The sequence below is a fragment of the Peromyscus maniculatus genome, chromosome 12 (genome assembly GCF_049852395.1).
Source record: "Peromyscus maniculatus bairdii isolate BWxNUB_F1_BW_parent chromosome 12, HU_Pman_BW_mat_3.1, whole genome shotgun sequence".
NCBI classification, from domain to species: Eukaryota; Metazoa; Chordata; class Mammalia; order Rodentia; family Cricetidae; genus Peromyscus; species Peromyscus maniculatus.
The window spans coordinates 7503485-7519591 of NC_134863.1; the positions used below are offsets into that span (position 1 = coordinate 7503485).

Here is a 16107-nt window from a genome sequence, read left to right on the forward strand (position 1 = left end):
TATTTGTGGCTATTGTAAAGGGTGATGTTTTCTTATTTATTTCTGTCTATTTATCATTTATATAAAGAAGGGCTACCAATTTTTTTTAGTTAATTTTGTATCCCACAACATTACTGAAGGTGTTTATCAGTTGTAGGAGTTCCCTGGTAGAAGTTTTGGGGTCACTTAAGTATACAATCATATCTCCTGCAAATCATAAAAGTTTGACTTCTTCCTTTCCAATTTATATTCCCTTCATCTCCTTTTGTTTTCTTATTGCCCTAGCTAGAACTTTGAGTACTACATTGAATAGATAGGGGGAGAGCAGACAGCTTTGTCTTATTCCTGATTTTAGTGGAATCACTTTGAGTTTCTCTCCATTTAATTTGATGTTGGCTGTTGGCTTACTGTATATTTCCCTTATTATGTTTAGGTATGGTCCTTGTATTCATGATCTCTCCAAGACCTTTATCATGAAGGAGTGCTGGATTTTGTCAAAGGCTTTTTCAGCATCTAATGAGATGATCATGTGTTTTTTCTTTCAGTGTGTTTATATGATGGATTACATTGACAGATTTTTGTATGCTGAACCATCCTTGCATCTCTGGGATGAAGCCTACTTGGTCATGGTGGATGATTTTTTTATGTGTTCTTGGATTCAGTCTGCCACTACTTTATTGAGCATTTTTGCATCAATGTTCATGAGGGAGATGGGTCTGTAATTCTCTTTCCTTGTTGCATCTTTTTTTTTTTTTTTTTTTTTTTTTTTTTTTTTTTTTTGGTTTTTCGAGACAGGGTTTCTCTGTGTAGCTTTGCGCCTTTCCTGGAGCTCACTTGGTAGCCCAGGCTGGCCTCGAACTCACAGAGATCCGCCTGGCTCTGCCTCCCGAGTGCTGGGATTAAAGGCGTGCGCCACCACCGCCCGGCTTCCTTGTTGCATCTTTGTGTGGTTTAGGTAACATGGTAGCTGTAGTCTCATGAAAAGAATTTGACAATGTTTCTTCTGTTTCTATTGTGTGAAACAATTTGAGGAGTATTGGTATTAGCTTTTTTGAAATTCTGATAGAATTCTGCACTGCCCTGGGCTTTGGGGGGGGTGGAAGATTTTTAACAACTGCTTCTATTTCCATAGGTATTATAGGTCTACTTAAATTGTTTATCTGGTCTTGATTTAATTTTGGTATATGGTACCTAATCGGAAAATTGTCCATTTCTCTTAAATTTTCCAATTTAGTGGAGTACAGGTGTTTGAAGTATGACCTCATAATTCTCTGGATTTCCTCATTGTCTGTTGTTTTGTCTCCCTTTTCATTTCTGATTTTGTTAATTTGGATATTCTGGTTAATTTTCTCAAAAACAAACCGTTTGTTTCATTGATTCTTTGTATTATTCACTTTGTTTCTATTTTATTGAATTCAGCTCTCAATTTGATTATTCCTAATGTCTATTCCTCCTGAATGAACCTGCTTCTTTTTATTCTAGAGCTTTTCAGTGTGCTGTTAAGTCACTAGTGTGAGATTTCTCCAACTTTTTTATGTTGATATTTAGAGCTATGAACTGTCCTCTTAGTACTGCTTTTGTAAGGTACCATAAGTTTGGGTATGTTTTACATTCATTTTCATTGAATTATAGGAATTTTTTTAATTTAAATTTTATTTTACAATACCATTCAGTTCTACATATCAGCCACGGGTTCCCCTATTCTCCCCCCTCCCACACCCTCCCCTTACCCCCAGCATACCCTCCATTCCCACCTCCTCCAGGGCAAATCCTCCCCCGAGGACTGCAATCAACCTGGTAGACTCAGTCCAGGCAGGTCCAGTCTCTTCCTCCCAGACTGAGCCAAGTGTCCCTGCATAAGCTCCAGGTTTCAAACAGCCAACTTATGCAATGAGCACAGGACTTGGTCCCACTCCCTAGTTGCCTCCCAAACTGATCAAGCCAATCAACTGTCTCACCTATTCAGAGGGCCTGATCCAGCTGGGGGCCCCTCAGTAAACTTGTACAACCACTGTGGAAATCAGTATGGCGGTTTCTCAGAAAATTAGGAATCGAACTACCTCAAGACCCAGCCATCCCACTCTTGGGCATATACCCAAGGAATGTTGATTCATACCATAAAGATACATGCTCAGCTATGTTCATAGCAGCACTATTTGTAATAGCCAGAACCTGGAAACAACCTAGATGCCCATCAACAGAAGAATGGATGGAAAAAATGTGGTACATATACACAATGGAGTACTACTCAGCAGAGAAAAACAATGAAAGCATAAAATTTGCAGGCAAATGGATGGAACTAGAAAAAATCATCCTGAGTGAGGTAACCCAAACCCAGAATTATAGGGTTTTAATTCTAGAATTAATTTCTTTCTATTTCTTCCTGATCCAGTGGTGACTTGGTTGAGCATTATTCAGTTTCTATGCAATTATAGGCTTTCTGTAATTTGTGTTGTTGTTGAATTCTAACTTTAAGACATGGTGGTCTGATAAAATATAGGAGGCTGTTCCAAATTTTTTTATCCATTGAGATTTGCTTTGTGACCAAGTATGTCATCAATTTTTGAAAAGGTTCCATATAGTGCTAAGAAGAAAGAATATTCTTTGGTGTTTGGATGGACTGTTCTATTAAGTCCATTTGAGTCATAATGTCTGTTAGTTCCCTTGTTTCTCTGTTATGTTTCTGTCTGGCAAACCTGTCCATTGGTGATAGTGGAGTGTTTAAATCTCCCACTACTAGTGTGCAGAGTTCAATGTGCAATTTAAGTTTTAGTAATGTTTCTTTAACATATGTGGGTATCCTTGTATTTGAGACATAAATATTCAGAATTGAGACTTCATCTGGATGGATTTTTCCTGTGATGAATATGTAATATCCTTCTTGATTTCTTTTGACTAATTTCATTTTGAAGTCTATTTTGTTAAATATTAGGATAGCTATACCAGTTTGCTTCTTGAGTCTATTTGATTGGAAAATCTTTTCCCAATCATTTCAACTGTGGCAGTGTCTGTCTTTGAAGTTGAGATGTGTTTCTTCTATGCAGCAGAAGGATGGATCCTGTTTTCATATCCATTCTGTTAGCCTGTGTCTTTTTATAGGCAAATTGAGTCCATTGATATTAGGGATGTTAATGACCAGTGATTGTTAATTCTTAGGTTTTTGTTTGTTTGTTTGTTTGTTTTAGTTTTTTATGGTAGTGTGTATATGTTTCCCTTTTTAAGGATTTGTTGGTGTGGGATTATCTATTGCCTTATTTTCATGGGTACATCTAACTTCCTTAGGTTGGAGATTTCCTTCTAGTGCTTTCTGTAGGGCTGGATTTGTGGATAGGTATTTTTTGTCCTGGAATATTTTGTTTATACTGTCTATGGTGATTGAGAAGTTTGCTGGGTATTATAGTCAGGGCTGACATCCATGGTCTCTTAGTGTCTGCATAACATCTGTCCAGGACCTTCTAGCTTTCATTGTCTTCATTGAGAAGTCAGGTGTTATTCTGATGGGTCTGCCTTTATATGTTACCTGCCCTTTCTCCTTTGAAGCTCTTAATATTCTTTCTTTATTCTGTATGTTTAGTGGTTTGATTGTTATGTGGTGGGGGAACTTTTTGGGTGATCCAGTCTATTTGGTGTTCTGTAAGCTTCTTGTATCTTCACAAGCACTTCCTTCTTTAGGTTGGGAAAGTTTTCTTCTGTGATATTGTTGAATATATTTTCTGTGCCTTTGCACTGGTATCCATCTCTTTCTTCTACCCCTATTATTCTTATATTTGGCCTTTTCATTATGTCTCAGATTTCCTGTATGTTTTGTGTTATGACTCTGTTGGCTTTAATATTTTCTTTAACCAATGAATCTATTTCCTCTATCATACCCTCCATGCCAGAGATTCTCTCTTTCATCTCTTGCATTCTGTTGGTTATGCTTGCATCTGTAGTTCCTATTCATTTACCTGGATTTTCTATTTCCAGCATTCACTCGGTTTGTGTCTTCTTTATTGCCTCTGTTTTAATTTTCAAGTCTTTAACTGTTTCCTTCACCTATTTGATTGCTTTTTCTTGGTTTTCTTGACTTTATTGAAGGGATTTATTGGTTTCTTCCAATTTTTTGTTTGTCTTTTCCTCAGTTTCTTTAAGGAATTCATTTCCTTTTTAAAGGTTTCTATCATCTTCATAAAGTCATTTTTAAGGTTGTTTTCTTCTGCTACTTCTACATTGGGCTGTTCAGGTCTCACTGTAGTAGAACTACTAGATTCTGGTGGTGCTGTATTGCTCTTTATGATGTTGAATATATTCATGCACTATCATCTACCCATCTCTTTCTCCAATCAGTGCAAATGGTGTCTGTGTCTCAGGGAGTAGCTCTTGGTCCAATTGGCACTGGCAGTGTTTGTGCGTCAGGGAGCTGCTGGAGTCTCTTGGTTCCATTGGAGCTGGTGGAGTCTATGTTCAGGGAGTAGCTGAGGTCTCAGAGGATGGGTGGAATTGGGAGATGGAGTGGGGGCTTGTAGATTACAGGGTCTGATGGGGGTGGGAGTGGTCAGGTCCACCTGCAGTAGTCTTGCCTGTTGGCCTGCAACTGGTGCTGTAATAGGTGGGAGTATGGGGTCATAGGTTGTGCCCCTGGGCCTAAGGCCTAGTGCCTGGGGTGACTGCCTATGAGAACAGTGATTCATCTCTTGGTCCAATTGGAGTTGGCGGAGTCTATGTCTCAGGAAGCAGCTACAGTTTTAGGGAATGGGTGGGTTTGGGAGATGGCATGGGGCTTGAAGATTACAGGGCCCATTGGGGCAGGGGCAGGCCTGCCTGCAGGAGTCTTGCCTGTTGGCCTGAAACTCGAGCTGCAGTGGTTGGGGATATGGGGGCACAGATTGTGCCCCTAAACCTAGGGCCTAGAGGCTGGGGTGACTGGCTAGGAGAACAGTGACTCACCTCTTGGTCCAATCAGAGGTGGTGGAGTCTGTGTCTATGGAGCAGCTGTGGCCTTGGGGAATGGGTGGGTTTAGGGGATAGAGTGGGGCTTGCAGTTTACAGAGTCCAATGTGGGGTGGGGGTGGGGCCTGCCTGCAGGAGTCCTGCCTGCTGGCCTGCACCTGGGGCTGTGATGGGTGGGGGTGTGAGAGCACAGGTTGTGCCCCTGGGCCTAAGGCCTAGTAGAGGCAGGGTGACAGCTACCAGAAGAGTAACTCACCCCCAAAATGGGAAAATATCTTCACCAACCCCACATCTGACTGAGTGCTGATCTCCAAAATATATAAAGAACTCAAGAAACTCGACAGCAAAATACCAAACAATCCAATTAAAAAATGGGCTGCTAAACAGAAAATTCTCAACAGAAGAATCTCAAATGGCTGAAAGACATTTACACAATTACTCAGTATCCCTTGTCATCATGGAAATGCAAATCAAAATGACTCTGAGATATCATCTTACAACAGTCAGAATTGATAAGATCAAAAACATTGATGACAATTGATGTTGGAGAGGATGTGGAGCAAGGGAACACTCTTCCACTGCTGGTCGGAGTGCAAACTTGTACAATCACTTTGCAAATCAATATGGCAGTTTCTCAGAACATTGTGACTCAGTCTACCTCAAGACCCAGCAATACCACTCCTGGGAATATTCCCAAGAAATGCTCAATCATACCACAAGGACACTTGATCATCTATGTTCATAGCAGCATTATTCAAAATGGCCAGAAACTGAAAACAACCTAGATGGCCCTCAACCAAAGAATGGATAAAGAAAATGTGGTACATTTATACAATGGAGTACTTACTCAGCAGTGAAAAACAATGACATCATGAAATTTGCAGGCAAATAAATGAAACTAGAAAATAGCATCCTGAGTGAGGTAATCCAGACTCAGAACATGGTACATACTCACTCATAAGTAGATACTAGATATAAAGCAAAGGATAACCAGACTACAACCCACAGCTCCAGAGCAGCTAGCTAACAAGAGTACCCTAAGAGGGATGCATGGATTGCCCTTGAAAGGGGAAATAGATGAGATCTCCATGAGTGTACTGGGAATTGGGGGGGGGCAATGGAGAGTAGGGGGTGGGGTATTAGAACATAAGGGAACAGGATGACCAAGCTGGAACAGGAACGGAGTGGGAAAGCAATGGAAGATATACCATGATAGAGGGAGACATCATGGGGACAGGGAGAAGCTGGGTACTAGGGAAATTCCCTCAAATCCACAAGGATGACCCCAGTTTAGACTACTAGCAATAGTGGAGAGGGTACCTGAACTAGCCTACCCTGGTAATCAGATTGGTGAATACCCAACTGTCATCATAGAGCCTTCATCCAGTAACTGATGGAAGCAGATACAGAGATCCACAACCAAGCACTAGACTGAGCTCTGGGAGTCCAAGAGAGGGAAGAGGTATTATATGAGAAAGGGGGCAAGATCATGATGGGGAAATCTACAGAGACAACTGAATCGAGCATGTAGGAACTCATGAACTTTATATTGACAGCTGTGGAACCTGCATGGCACCAGACTAGGAGACACTAATATCTTGGTCTGTTTGAAGGGCCCTGGCAGTGTGATCAGGATCCATCCCTGGTGCATGAGCTGCCTTTCTGGAGCCCATTACCTATGATTGATTGCCTAGCTCATCCTTGATGCAGGGGGAAATGGCTTGGGTCTGCTTCAAATGAATGTACCAGGCTTTGGTGTCCCCCGATGGGAGGCCTTACCATTTTGGAGGAGGGGATGGAGAGTGGGATGAGAGGGGGATCTGTAGATGGTATGTAAAATATTAATAATATATTAATAAATAAAAAGTTATTAGGATAGACTAACTAGAAAAAAGACATAATTGCTTCTTTTATGTCTATATCATCAAGCTTTTGAAGTTCAATTATTAGAAGAAATTTTATACTGCATTTGATGCTCTAAGTATATTTTCCAGAATATTCTTTTTAAATATTTTGTGCTGTTTCCAGTCTATGCACAATATATCATAGCAAAATTCACAAAACAGAACTTGTGCTAAATTTTAAGTTAATTTTTTTAATTGTAATATAGTTATATCATTTCCCATTCCCTTTCCTCCTTCAAAATTCTCTTACATACCCCTCCTCACTCTCTTTCAAATGCCTGACTCTTTTTTCATTAATTGCTCTTACATGTAAAATGTTTTGTTCCTTTGATTTGATTTTTTCAAGCAAATTTTTATGAATGAAAATGTACTGCTTTTCAATGGTATTGCAGATAAACCAACTTATTTATAATCACATTGCCAGTGATTGTATTGACAATAGTTTCACTGTAACATATACACTTCCATAAACATTATGGGTAATGAGAATCTTCATATAGAGAAGGTGTTCAGTTATAAAATTCTGACAATAACCTACTTAAAAAGAAAGAGTAACAAATTTTTCATTAATTAAAATCAATAGCATAAATAATTTATCATCATTGCAAAACATATTGAACTACAATCACAGAGTATAGAAGTTGAAAGTTCTATAAAGTGATGAAGGTAATCAAATAAACCAGTAAGCAGTATGAAATCAACAGAATCATGAAGCTCAAAATCCCATATTAAGGTCTTTACAAAAAAGTGTGTGATACAGAGGGGGAGTGTGCGGCACCCGTCAATAAGGACCAGTCCTAGCCTACAACAGAACTGTAACATGCTGAGATGTACTATGGTCATTGAAGAAGATGACAAACTAGGGCATTTCCATCAATTACAATTTTATATGATGTCTTCTTTAAATTACTTTCTGTATGTTATTCATACCACAGCAGTTATTTAAAATACTGGTTGTGATATGATTAAAATTATCCCCAGAAAATATTGCTTTCTACTTCGTTGCTACTAGTAAAGCATATTAATCAGTTTTACTGGGAATATTTGTTCCTTTGCAATGTTTTGGAGAATTGCTAGAATAGATTGTGCACATAATTCTACAATATGTATAGAACATATATGTACATTAAAATTTTTTCAGAGTCATCTCAGATAATACCTTTTTGTTGCCTTAGCAGAGCATAGCATGACTTTACCATGGGGCACCTGAATATGCATATAGATATATGTCTGTGTACAATTACACATTATTCTCAAGTAAATGGGTAAACCAAGCTAAGAAAGTGAGTTTACAAAACACAAAAAAATGCAGGCATTTTTCTATTCATTTTTTATTCAGAAAAGTATTTTGGATGATGTTTTTCATAGCTGCAAGGACATCTTTATTCCTAAAGCTGTAGATTATGGGGTTTAGGGTGGGTGTCAAGATGGTGTAGAATATCGCCAGGAACTTGTCCTGGCCTGGAGTGTGGTACGAGCGAGGTCTCATATATGTGAAAATGAATGGCCCATAGTACATTATGACCACAACCATGTGGAAGGAGCAGGTGGACAAGGACTTCTGCCGGGCCCCTGATGACTGCATTTGGAAGACAGTGAGGAGAATTTGCACATAAGATATAGAGATCACGGAAAATGGGATCAGCAGGAAAATAATGCCACTCACATAAACTCCTCGTTCATAGTGGGATGTGTCTACACAGGACAACTTCAACATGGCAGGAACTTCACAAAAAAAGTGATCAATGGCTCTCGAGTGACAGAAGGGAAAGTGGAGGGCAAAAGACGTGTGGACTATGGAGTTAAGGATCCCCACAAGCCAGGCGCCTGCAGCCAGGAGACTACTGGTGTTGTCCCTCATCAGCACAGGGTAACGGAGTGGGTGGCAGATGGCCACATATCTATCATAGGACATGGCTGCCAGGAGAAGGCACTCACCACCTAGCAAGGTGAGGGACAGAAATATCTGGAGGCCACAGCCTGCAAAGGAAATAGTTCTGCTACCTGACAAATAGTCAGCGATCATTTTAGGCACAATGTTGGAAATGTGCAAGATATCCATGAAGGAGAGATGGCTGAGCAGGAAATACATTGGCGTGTGGAGTCGAGACTCACTGTGGATTAGGAGGATCATGAGGGCATTTTCTGTTATAGTCATGATAAAAATGAAAAATATAAATGAGAAAAACACCTGGCTTGTTTGTGAAGAAGAGAACAGTCCCAAAAGGATGAAGTCACTGCTAAAAGTGTAGTTCTCATGTTCCATCTTGTCTCCTCCTATTTTACCTACAAAGAGATCGTTATTTAATGAGGAAAAAGTACTAAAATCTTATGCTCACTTATATATGTTTACATAATAAAATGAGTTGATATACAATTTGTATTTACCATTAAGTGCCTCATAGAGGGTCTCAGAGTGGGTATATAAGGCAAAGCATATGTTTATTTGTTCTAACTATAATATTTAGTGTGGAATAGACCTTTTATATTATAGATTCCATATGCAATTACTTGAGTCCAGTCATTACTCAAATATAACTTTATCATCTGCGCAGCACATGTAAGCTCCACTGGGGATTCCTGTGGGTGGGGTTCTCTGCTGGAGCTCTCCCTAGAACCTGGACATTGTAAAACCATTCATTCATTAACTGAGACCCAGACTTTCCTGCTCTTTTGCATTCTGCTCCATCCTGACATCTTGGATAAAAAAAGTAGTCTCCAGTTATGAAAGAATAGGAACAAAGAATTACATCAGCATGAATTGTGTAGGTGATTCCATGATTAGTTTTCCAATCATTTCAATACTTCTTTCAAATGGCTCTGTGATTAGACATGTGTGTGTGTGTGTGTGTGTGTGTGTGTGTGTGTGTGTGTGTGTGTGTGTGTCTGAGTGTCTGTGTCTGTGTGTGTGAGAGAGAGAGAAGACAGATAGACAGACAGAGAGACAGACCGAGAGACAGAAAGAAGCAGAATTAGAGACAAGATTGTCTTATATCTATAAAGTTCTTTTTCATGAAAAGTTATTTAAAAATCTTTAGCTTTATGTAGCCCATTATTAACACAGAGAGCCTGTCAAGTGGCTTAGCTGATTTCTACGTGGGAAGCCACATATATGATTCATTGTCCTTAACCACTTGGTGATTCAGCAAAGTACTACAAAACTCACTTTGAGAAAAAAGGTAGACAGTGGGAAGTCTTTGGAGACTATGAATGAAGAACACAAGATGTAATGCATCCAAGATAACTTAAACAACATTATCACTCCCTGTATAGTTAGGGGGTTTGTGGGATTCCTAGAGGAGAAAGAATTCAACATACTGGGTAGGGATAGCAGAACAGCTTCTCAATAAGATATACACTTGGGAAAGCCAAACGGCACTCCTGAGCCGGCCAATGAATTGTTCACAATTCTTTTGCAACAACTGTTTGTGTGTATGAGTGTGTGTCCTTTTAACACTCTAGTAGCTAGAGTCTAGCTACATGCAATCACTGCAGAGTTACCATGTATTGCAGTTTTTATTGTCAACCAGATTTAATGGTGTCATCAAATTCATAATGGCAGGTACTGAGTTATTGCACTAAGTCCCCTCCAATAGCCTTTTCCCAACAATGTCATAAATGGGCATTTATAACTACAGAGCCCATGGATTCATAATGGTGCCCTTTTGTGCAGTTGGAAAAGCTCCAAAATCTCCTTACCTCTGTCCTCTAATATACATCTATACAAAATCACACTTCTACAAGTTCTGCCTCTATAAACAGTGTTCATGTAGTATGTCCTCTCAGATCCTATGACCTGTATGTGGAAATGATGATTCTAAAGATGCATTCTTCCCCTTTCTTTCACTTGAACAAGATTTACGCAGATTCAGCACCACACATATAATCCTGTGCTTCTCATTCTTCCTGAACCCAGTAGAACATGACTAATTGACACTGTTCTCCAGTTATAGTCCAGGAGAGTGGGAACTAAAACAGCCTACCTTTCTCACTCCCCTTATATTATGATTCAGCACTTTATTATGAACAGATTCAAATGGAAGGATTACAGGAGCAGAAAGCTGAGTCCATTCACCATCCAATGAGTACATTTTCAATCACAGGACCTGCTCCAGGTTGCCAACAGCAGCACCTATTTCCTTTGGAAAAAAATATAAAAATGTTTTATATTAATTACTTGCCTGTCTAACTGATGACAGCATCTATTTCTATTGTATTATATACCCAATAACTTCAAGTTACAGTATCTTTAAAGTATTTCTTCATACAATAAGCTTGGTTGAAAGAAAAGAGAAAAAGATTCCGAGACCCTAGAGAAATGACTTTATAGTTTGTTGGCTCTATTATCTACTCTACCACAAGAACAAAGGCTGCAGCAAGTATGGTTCTGCTGCTATCTTCAAGATGGGTAAAGTGCAAAATACTGATCATGTACTTAGATTATTAGCAAATTCCAGCAAGTGTGAGTAACATAAAGTGAGGCTAGAGTGAGCAGAGGTGAGGAAATAGGTTTTGTTGGTAAACATGCATGTGCTTCACACATGGAAGGATATTACACAAGTCTTGTGACTAAGAGCCTGTAAAGAATGAAGATCTTAGTGAGATCTGTGCTTATATGAGAGAACATATAAGGACTAGATCTAGAGGGTCTGCATTATAAGAAGAGCCCCAGTACCTACCTTCCCAAGCACTGTACCTTGAGCATTCTCCTGCAGAGAAAGCTTACTGAAAGGTATCAAGCTAAGTTTCTTACTCCTCAAACTTACTATCATAACATGCCTTCAATGCAACCTACATTTACGATTTTTTTAATATAAGAGATTAAAGTCTCTACCTTAACATCACATTAGAATGATGTTATTTCAGACAGAGAAGGTGAAGGGTCCATAGAGTTTGACGTACAACTACCAGGAAGTAGGTCTGGCTGTCGTCACTCTAAACTCTAAATGGTAAATACTCCCCTAAAGTAGCATTGGCAGAAATGTGGCCACACAGTCTGTGAACTCATTAGTCTCCAAAGGTCAGATGGGTAGTAAGGAGTATGGACAAAGAAAAGAACTCAAAGCCAAGGGCAGCATCAAAGTAATATCATCATATGGACACCAGAGTTTTTCAAAGATCCAGATAAGCTACTGAGTTTCATCATGACAACCAAGATCTTCATTGTGACTGTCCATCAAGAATCTGTAAATAATTGCTATTAAGTGTAGCAGTCTTTGTCTGGAATAATAACACTTTCATTACTTTTGCCTTTCTAGTTCTGTTTACTTCTCAGTTTTTGTTTGTAAGTTAACATAGTAAGATTGCATCTCATTTTTCTAGAGTTAAAGCAAATATGTTTATACTCCACATGTGCATGTTTCTTCTAAGTTACCTCAAATAATTTTATTGGGCTTTGCATTTATCTAAATAAATAATTGCATTTAATGAATTTTAGGAAATCCAGATGATCTATAAAAATATTGTAAATTGGTTTTAAAATAGGTAAAGTAAAGCCGGGCGTGGTGGCGCACGCCTTTAATCCCAGCACTTGGGAGGCAGAGGCAGGCGGATCTTTGTGAGTTCGAGGCCAGCCTGGGCTACCAAGTGAGCTCCAGGAAAGGCGCAAATCTACACAGAAACCCTGTCTCGAAAAAACCAAAAAAAAAAAAAATAGGTAAAGTATACTCTCTCTATATATATAGTTATAGCTATAGTTATAGTTATAGTTATAGTTAGTTATAGTTATAGTTATGACAGAATGGTATACATTTTTTGGACAGAATTAATAGTAATAAAATATTAATAAGAAAAAAATCACAAAATTAAGTTCAAAGTATCTGGTAGAAGAACAGTTACCAGCACCTATTGTAATTGCTTCCTCCTCTGAACACTTGCATTGGTGCATAAACTTGGGAAGTCTTTGTATGGCCTGATGTCATTCTAGTCTGTTGTATTCAGACCATGTAATTCTCTTTTTGCATAACATAGAAATTAAAGATATTGTGTTATATAATGAATTTAATGCCTATAGATTCTTCAGATGTTTAGTACTAAAAGTCAACACTTCCTTCTTTTTTGTGTTTTGTCACATCCCATAATTTAAAAAACAATCATGAAATCTCCAATCCTTATTTACTATTTATGATAAGTGATTTTTATTTACACAATTTAATTTATTTTCTGTATTCCCATAATTTTGTTACTTCCCCGTAAACTGTTTACCCTAATAATGCCAAAGGTTTCAAGGTTTTCCTCTAACCAATTATACCTTTAAAATCTCTCTTACCACAGAGATTCATGCTTTCTGCAGAGATGACTCTGTTCCATTCAGAAGCAGCCAACTTCCCCAGGACATGATACTCAGGCTGTAGGTAAGATGTTTGCAAGAGTTCATTTACTGCTACAGTCCAGGACTAGGGCTTAACACAGTGTATTCCAGCACATGGTGGAATACACCCACACAATTCTGCAGGACCCAGCCCTCCCTCTTGTCTTCACTACTCATCACATCAGACCATCCCTAATTTACTCCTCATAGCATACCTTATCCTGTAGGTTAGGCAGCATAAGGAGCATCCTCACTCAGGATGCTGAGCACTTACTTTGCTTTATATTAACAATACCTCTATATACATGATGGAAGATACCTCAGTTCCAGAAAAACATTCAGATTAGCTTGAACTGAGCAATGCTTGTTGGATGCAAGGTGCAAAAATTTGGAAGACATCTACTCTCCTTGAAGTTCTTGGCGTGTGGTTTCTGGGATAGAAAGAAGCTGTCTTTTGATTGGGGAGCATTGAGAATTGGATTCCCTGAGAGTAGGCTGGCCATGCAGAAGTGGCTTACGTGGGGAAAACGGGTGCACTATAGCATTCCCTATGGTAAAACAAAAGCATCTGGGCATCATGTCATCACAAAATAAACTAAATATATAAATGAATGCAGAATTCTGGTAATATCATTGATTTACTCATAGTAGCTATGACCAACCTTTGTTCAGCATGTTAGAATTTCAAGCAAGATTTTAAACAACTCTTGTTTATTAAAGTCTTACATGATTTGTTGTTGTTGTGAGTAAGGTAGCCCAAGATTACCTAGAACACACTTTTTCCAACTGACATGCCATCTAAATAATTAACTAAGAAACAATATAATTAAATGCAAACTACACTGAATGGACCTAAGTGATGAATAAAGCTTATTCCATCCAAACACCAAAGAATAAATATAACATTTAGCAGCCTGTTGAAGTTTCTCTAAAATATAAGAACATATGAACACAAAAAATCACAATAACTACAAAAAAATTAATTAACTCCTTGGCCACATTGCAACAAACCTGGAAATCAACAGCAAAAGAATCTTTATGAATTAGACAGACTGATGGAGACTAAAGAAGACACCACTGATAAATGAATCGAAGAAATCAAAATGGAAATCCTAAAAAGAAATACTAGAATTAAATTGCTAGAATTAAATAAAAATGAAAAGACAATATATCAAAACCTCTAAGACACATTTTTTTCTGTTTTTCAAAACAGGGTTTCTTTGTGTAGGCCTAGCAGTCCTGGAACTTACTTTGTAGACCAGGCTGGTCTCAAACTCACAGAGATTCACTTGCCTCTGCCTTCCAAGTGCTGGGATTAAAGGCATGTGCCACCACCACCTGGCTTAAAAGCAGTCTTAATAGAGAAATTTATATCTCTAAGTGCATATATTTAAAAAAATCAGAAAAAGTTAAATGACCTAATGATGTAACTTAAGAGTTTTAAAAATCAAGGTCAAACCAAATCCACATTCAGTACATAGAAATAAATAATAAAAATCATGGCAACATTAATACCATAGAAAGAACAACAATAAAATAGTTCAAGTTATTAATAAATCTATGAGCTGCTTCTGAGAAAATGTAAAGAAATTTGACAGACACATCACTAAATTAACCAAAATAAAGAAAGGGTTGACACAAAATAATAAAATCAGATATGAATGGGAAAACATTACAATAAAAAATCCAGAGTATTATAAGTAAATACTATAAAAACTTGCACTCTAATGAGTTAAAAAAACCTAAAAGAAATGGATTAACTTCTAGATTCATCCAAAACCAAAAAGCCAATGAAAAAGAGACAAATAACTTAAATTGACATAATAAATAAGGAGATTGAAACACTAGCAGATTAATATCCAGAATATACAAAGAACTCAGAAAACAGAATCAACCAAACAAAGCCTACTCCCAAAAATATCTTTGAGAAAACAAATGAGCCAATTAAAAACTGGGCTATGGATCTGAACAGAGAGTTGGCAAAAGAAGAAATAAAAATGACTAGGAAATGACTTTTAAAATTATTCCACACCTTTAACCACTGAGGAAATGAGAATTCCAACCACATCATGTTTTTATCTTACCCCTGTGAGAATGGCTAAGATTCAAAAAAAAATTTATCTTGATAAATGCTGATGTGGATGTAGGGGAAGGAGCACTAAACCACTGATGCTAACAGGACAGAGTAGTATAACTACTGTAGAAATCAATGTGGAGAAGTCTCAAAAACCTGAAAAGTGATCTACTATAACTCTATACTTCTCCTTGGAATATATCCAAAGGACTCCATATCCTACACCATACATACTTTCTCTGCCATGTTTATTGCAATCCTATTCACTATAGCTAGGAAACAGAAGCAGCCTAGATGTCCTTCAACTGATGAACAGATAATGAAAATGTACTTTGTATACAGTAGAATTCTATTTAGCTGTAAGAAAACAACAAAATTTGGAGATAAATGGATGGAACTAGAAATCTTCAAAAAAAATGACAGGATTCCCCAATGATGATTCCACATGGACTATGGTAAAGCCATTAAGCTGATTAACACCACAGAAAGATCGACTCTGGACTGCAAACTACTCAGGACAATTTTGAGATGGCTAGCTGAGATGATCCATCCTGGCAGACTTCTTGAACAAGGACTTAAAATAAGCCCTGCACTTTCTCATTATGCAGCGGCTGGACAAATGATACAGGATTTGACAGTTAACCCAAGAATTTTCTTTTCAGGATCCCCTAAAGATGTCTTCACCCCTAGAAAGCAGGAAGTAATCTTAAGAAAATAACACCCACATTCCCAAGAGATGGGATGGGAGGTTTTTGGTCTTTTAATGAGTTTTTGATATTGTCATTGTTTATGATTGTTGGTTACAAATTGTTAATTGTTAATGGTTAGGGAAAAAAGCTGAACAAGGAGATAGAGTCAGAGTTTTTGTTTAAAAAAGAGATAAAGAAATAATAAGATAAATGGGTAGATCA

The 16107-nt window shown here is 38.0% G+C and overlaps 1 protein-coding gene across 1 annotated transcript; it reads right to left on the reverse strand.

Annotated features, from left to right (window-relative positions):
• Positions 1 to 8136: 8136 nt before the first annotated feature.
• LOC102905510 (olfactory receptor 2AJ1-like) lies at positions 8137 to 9159 on the reverse strand. Its single transcript, XM_006987723.3, has one exon. It carries the CDS (start codon positions 9076 to 9078, stop codon positions 8137 to 8139), a length of 942 nt encoding a protein of 313 aa, XP_006987785.3. The 5' UTR covers positions 9079 to 9159.
• Between the last annotated feature and the right edge of the window lie 6948 nt (positions 9160 to 16107).